Source organism: Sitophilus oryzae, unplaced genomic scaffold, assembly GCF_002938485.1.
Source record: "Sitophilus oryzae breed Bouriz unplaced genomic scaffold, Soryzae_2.0 scaffold_1000_pilon_pilon, whole genome shotgun sequence".
Lineage (NCBI taxonomy): Eukaryota > Metazoa > Arthropoda > Insecta > Coleoptera > Curculionidae > Sitophilus > Sitophilus oryzae.
In genome coordinates this window covers 1,223,947-1,230,171 of record NW_022145617.1, presented here as the reverse complement: position 1 = coordinate 1,230,171, position 6,225 = coordinate 1,223,947, and the positions used below count along the sequence as shown (strand labels likewise).

The following is a 6,225-nucleotide window of genomic DNA, read 5'->3' as shown; positions in this document are numbered from 1 at the left end:
TTATCGATAACATTTGATCTTGAATATGCTACGATTTTGAATCACGGTTTTGACTTCCTGATTCATTCAGTTCATCAGCTGGCCCAATCCTCTATGAAATACATTATTTTTAGATTTTCAGGTATATACTTTCTTACAGATTGTAGAAAGAAAGTCTCTCTTTTCTGGTACAGCAGCAGCTTCGTCATGTATACGTGTCTTAATTTTGGTATAATTCTCATCACGTAACTTTTCCTAGTTTCTACATTTGGCATCTTGTATGATAATGCCTTGACTCAAACGAAAAAAACCTAGGCAATACCTAAGCAGTGGATATAAATGTGTTTTAATAAAAGAATATTGGTAAAACTATACAGAATGAGTCTTAAATAAGCGCAAATATTTTCAGGGGTGGTATATTATGTCACCACCAGGTGCCAGGACACGTCTATGAGTTTTTATTTTGTAAAAAAAAGATGTTGAAAATCGTGCTTTTTCTTTTAAATTTTCCTGTATATTTTAGAAAATTTTTTAGAACTTCCTGTTCACTGCAAATTTTGCCACGGTATAGTTTCTTAATCTTTGATATTACGGCACAAAAAGTGATGCAAATACAGAAAGATTTAGGCGGCAAATTTTTTTAAAAAAATCAGTTTTTTTTAAATTCAAACTTTAATAACTCGGTTATTTTGGACTTATTTGAAACACGGCAAAGAGAATATAGTATGCTTTTTTAATTCATATCTACCAGCCCTGAAAATATTTGCACAAAGCAAACAAAAAAAACATTTCAAATGGAACAACAAACAAAATTATTAGATGTTTATTAAAATTATAAGTGTCTCAGAAAAAACATCTAACAATACCTAGTTATTTTAAAAATTGATGTTTATGTTTAAAAGCAACTAACCATTATATTGATGCAAACTGATTAGTTAGTTAGGCAGTCACTAGAATCTTACGTAATTTTGGTTAGAAGATTAACCATTTCATTTTTGCTAAATCAATCTTTTTTTGAGTTCTGATCGGGACCGGCCCACCGCACCGGCCTATATTTCCACCGGCCCACCGGGAATTTTCCCGTTTTCCCATGTGGCCCATCCACCCCTGCACACGGTATAGGAAAGTAAATTTCAGAAATTAAAAAAATCTCATATTCTTTTGAGAATATTTTATTCATTAATAGATTATAACTATAAATCACAAAATAAACTTATAATTTTACAACAAAATAAATTCAAAATTTAAATATTCCTGTATATAGTACTATATCATCTACCAGACAACATATTATATTAAAAAAACACAATTTTTTTGTCCAGATTCTCTGAAATAGGTATTTCTTTTTGCGCTGGCCGTTCACTGAGACTAGTCGGTTTAAACAACACGTCCACATGTACAATTCTACTACATTTTCCATGAATAATGTTAGTAATTTAACATCTTCTTACTATACAAATAAAAAGACCGATATAATGTCTGGAGATATACATAGTGGCGTGCAGGATGTGATATTATCCGAGCAAAATGAACTGGAAAATCAGCATGATTTGACCAAAAGTGATAATATCGAAGAGTTACTGAAAACTGGGAAATACAGTACTATAAGTACTATTGGAAATGGAAATTCTGCCAGTGAACTGTCGGTAAGTAAATGTGTAATCCATAATAAAATACCTCTACGTTAATTTCAAATAAAAAAACTGATTTAAAATATTCACTGCATATATTTTTTTCAAACGTCACAAAAGTATTAATTTTTGCGACTTGATTAACAATATAAAAAAGGAATTTTAACGCCTAGGCATGAAAGTAGAGCACTTTTACGCCTAAGCCTTTGGCCTAAGCACAAAAGTACGAAAATATATTATTAAACTGACATAAAGTGTCAAATTCAACGAGCGTAACCAAAGTTTCACGATATACAGGGTGGTCCGAACTGTATTCCGGAAACTTCGGCAGCATATTCTGCAGATAAAAATAAGTAAAAAAGTTCGTATAAATGTATGTCCTAAAATGCTTAGTTTCGGAGATACAGGGTGTAGAAGTTTCATTTTTAATTCGATTTTTTCCAAATAATTTCTGAAGTAACGTCAATATTTGGATGAACATTGGTGTCTGGGAGTTTTTTGACATAAGAAATTTGATTTTGATGTCAATATGACTCCTACCTTTGAATAAGAAGACTAAGGAAGGAGCATATCAAAAATTTTAGGTACACCGCGATGGGCCTCAAATATGGCCGACTTAAATTCCGGTTTATCAGTGTCGTTCTAATTTTATTTAAAAAATGTAAAACTATGATGCAGGGTAGACGTGGGGTAGACTCAATAATTTGTTGTTTTATTTTACGTTGTGAATAAATGTTGGTAGTTATTAAAATTGTTATAAAAATATATAATTCTAATAAAAATAGATAAGTTATAATAAGTATTTATTAACACAAACATCCGATACGCTACTGAAGCAGGTAAGTCAAATTAACCTATCTAAATTCTTTGACATCTAATCTTTGACAAGTAATAAATAAAAACTAAAATGCAAGAAAAATATATAATTTAGTTAATTCAAGTGAATTTCATAAATTATCGGTTTACTACACGTATGTATATTATATAGTCACTTATATACAGCCGAGAGCTATTCTTAGTGGGACACCCTGTACGTTTGACGGACGAGCGTTAGCAAGTCCGACATACAGGCGACGCACAAAAAGTCATTTTTACTCCGAATAGAACATGCTATTTTTTTTCAAATGCCACAATTTCAAGCGTTCCAAATAATATAAAAATTTTTGAAAATAATATCTTGGATGTAATATGTAGTTATATATCGAGAAACTATGGTTACGCTCGTTGAATTTGACACTTTATGTCAGTTTAATCATATATTTTCGTACTTGCCTAGGCGTTAAAATGACCTTTTTATATTGTCAATCATGTCGCAAAAATTAATAGTTTTGTGACGTTTGGAAAAAAACTATATTAAAAGAAACTCTAATATACAGTGTGTCCCAGTCTTTGGTCCCAATATTCCGAGGACATAGAACTACTAGGTATTTAAAAAAATAAACAGTTAAAGAAGCACAACATTTATAATCATCTTTTTCTTATCATAAACTAAATCAGTTTTGTGTTTTTTGTTTCATTTTGCCAAAATAGAATATTTATAGATTTTAATGTTTGTAGTTATGCTGTGATATTTGCAATATCCGGGTAACCAGTGCCAAAATTCTCCAAAGACACTTGGAAGGAAGAAGACACAAATCCAGAGCCGAAAGGGATGGTAAAACGTTCCATTGTGAGCTTTGCGACGTGACAGCCAACAGTGAAATTCAACTTAACATACATATGTCAAGTGAGTATAGAAAAATACAAGTAGATATACAATTTTATAATATACCGGGTGCTTCTCAAAAGTGAAAAAATAGATTTGATCATCTAATGTTTTTCGTGTCTTGACCTAGCCGGTTAAAAAATGCCCAAATCGTTTTTTAATCATATTATCTCAATTTTTTCAAATGAAACAAGGGTGGCTCATTACTCATTAGCATATTTGGAAGAAGCATTTTTTACGAATAATTTGGTATAACACACTTGTTATTTCAAGTCAAATTGTCGTTATGAACGGCATGTTACAATGTCAAATAAATCATATACAAAAACGTCAAAAGTTGACATATGATATGTCATAACCAACATGAGATACAGGCCAGACACATCGATTTGTGACGTCACCGCAATAGTCGGGCTTTTGAATTGTGCCATATGGTACTGCATACAGTTTTTGCATAAATAATAGTATTTATTGATAGTTTTGCCAGATATAAATATGAAAAATATTATACACAAAGGTATTAAAAAATAACATTAACTTTTATCGCGTTAAAGTAATTGAATAGCATTAAAATTTAGATCTAAAACACGAATATTAATATGAAATAAACAACAGCATAAGATGAACAGAATAAAATCCAGATAATAAAAAGCATGTCCTAAAATTGCGTTAGCGAGTATTTAGCAGCTAGTAATAATATACCTAGTGATAAAGTTTCCAAATATTAAAAAATTTGAAAACTATACTTTATCGACAAGTTAAGAAAATGTATTGTATATGATAAGGGCAGAATACATTTTAAAGTTTAATTAAAAATAATTGTAAAAATTTGCCTAACATATTTAAAAAATGTGGATATCAGGTAGAATTAACTATTATCATTAAGTAATTTGTAGTTCGATGTTCAAGTAACCATTTCGGTAAATTTTAAATAAAAAGATAAAGATATTTTTTTTATATAAAATACTGAAATAAAGTACAATTCATTTAATTTCTTTAAAATATATTGCCATTTCATAATAATAATAATTATTTTTAACATTTATTTCATCCTGAATTTCCAAATCTTGTTTTCTTTCATCGGGATGTTTTCTCTTTATGGGAACATGCACAGTCATATAAGAGGGTTAATTTGGAAAAATTGTAGGCACAAGATCTTCTGTAGGTTTTGGACGTGACTTAGTTACAGTTAATATTGCTGGGAAAGAGAATGTAGACAGATCCTGAGTACTTATTATAATTGCTGCTACAAGGCACAGACACAGAACAATGTCGCGGCATTTTTTATTTCACAAAGTAAAAATAAAGAAACGACAATTGTTTTACCTAAAAATGCACGTCACTTACGTTGGTTTAACACTATGCACTAACACTAACACTATTAATTATGTTTTTATATAAATTTCCCAACTTTTTCCTAGTCCGGACACACAGCCGGCATCGCCGGTGTTACTATAATTTTTACCGAAAGTATGGTTTTTTTCGCGGGTACGATGTTATGAATCGGATCTAGATAGTTCACTATTCACTCAAAATTATTTAGTATAATTATATTAGCATAGAAACGCGTAAGAAACACAGATTTGTTGCGAAACTAATGAAAACAATTGGTTTGTTCAGGACTACTAATTCTCGACCACTTCGGTAGAACTGTCAAAACAGTCAGGCCTTGAATATGACGTTAGCTACGGATATGTCATTCTAATGGTACAAAGAAAACAAGGTATGATCGATAGCGGCTCCAATTTCGTTAAGTTTGCGCATACCACCTGTGACGTCATACGCCATACAGAAAAATATCCATATTGTTCAATTGCCACTAATAAAAAAAAGACATAAAATAGGGAAGAATCAGGACATAACCCCAAAAATTATGTCAAATCATCGAGCATGACATTTGAAAAATTATTTTCGCGTTTATTGTGTCATCTGTTTGACAATTTGAAATTGGCGCGCGGAGCTTGCCGACCAATGGTGCCGTTTATCCTGCGTTTATCACCTGTGACGTAGTAACCAACCTGCGCAATATCATACCTTGTATTCTTTGTATCATGTGTCATTCTATTCAGAAAGTCATATTCTATCGAAATAAAGTAAAAAAATACCGAGGGTGTCATTGAAAAATCAAAAGTTATAGCCATTTCCGATGAAACAGGATGCTGCTAATGTTATATTTTAATAAAATTAGCATTTTTTTAACAGGTTCAAGACACAAATCCCGTATAGCCAGAGAAGAATACAAGGAATTTACCAGTCTATCTTCATACTCTACCAGTTTCTATATATTGTTGTTTTGTATCTTCTGTATCGGCTTGAATGTAGTCATTTTAGTGAAAGGTGCATTTTAGACACCCTGTAGTTTAAAAAAACTCTTAATTTATAAATTATTGTTCTTCTTAGTTCAAATACCATGGTAGTTGAACAATTTTGTTTTTAGTTAGTAAATAGTTTTATATGTTATGTCTTATTTAAGGTAAATCTGTTTTTTTTGTATAAGACAATAATTGTTTTTTTGTAATTTTGTTAGTTAAGTTTAGAAAAATTTTGGTGACAAATGGTGACAAAGACTCGAACCTACGAGCTTCATCCGGTAATGCCTACTATAATATTTATTGAAATATTTGTTTTTCAGATTATGCCAAAATATTTTAAAATCGCAAAATATTTTAGCTATATAATTTTGTTAGTGTAAAAAAAAACACTGAAATGTAGATGTTTAGGATAAGGTTAAACCTTCATACTATTTTGGTCTGTTTTTAATGTAAGTCTTTCTGTAATTTTATTATTTTCTTTGTTATTTGTCAAAATTATAAGAAGTTTATTATTTATAATTATCGCTAAATAAACTACTATTTATTCACTTACAATTGTTTTATCTGTACGTAAATATACAGAGTAATAAATGTCTAA

General features: G+C 30.4%; 1 protein-coding gene across 1 annotated transcript; it reads left to right on the top strand.

The window, feature by feature from the left end:
- Positions 1 to 1,308: 1,308 nt before the first annotated feature.
- Positions 1,309 to 6,003, top strand: LOC115878463 (zinc finger protein 385D-like). The gene is made up of 3 exons (XM_030895011.1): positions 1,309 to 1,625; positions 3,168 to 3,336; positions 5,518 to 6,003. Exons 1-3 carry the CDS (start codon positions 1,374 to 1,376, stop codon positions 5,661 to 5,663), a joined length of 567 nt encoding a protein of 188 aa, XP_030750871.1. The 5' UTR covers positions 1,309 to 1,373; the 3' UTR covers positions 5,664 to 6,003.
- The last annotated feature ends 222 nt before the right edge of the window (positions 6,004 to 6,225 follow it).

Excerpts from the sequence above, each read along its gene's own strand:
- LOC115878463 (XM_030895011.1), top strand. The coding sequence starts at position 1,374 with ATGTACAATTCTACTACATTTTCCATGAATAATGTTAGTAATTTAACA. Across the intron at positions 1,626-3,167 it reads ATTCTGCCAGTGAACTGTCG|TTATGCTGTGATATTTGCAA; the intron begins GTAAGTAAATGT and ends TAATGTTTGTAG. Across the intron at positions 3,337-5,517 it reads ACTTAACATACATATGTCAA|GTTCAAGACACAAATCCCGT; the intron begins GTGAGTATAGAA and ends TTTTTTTAACAG.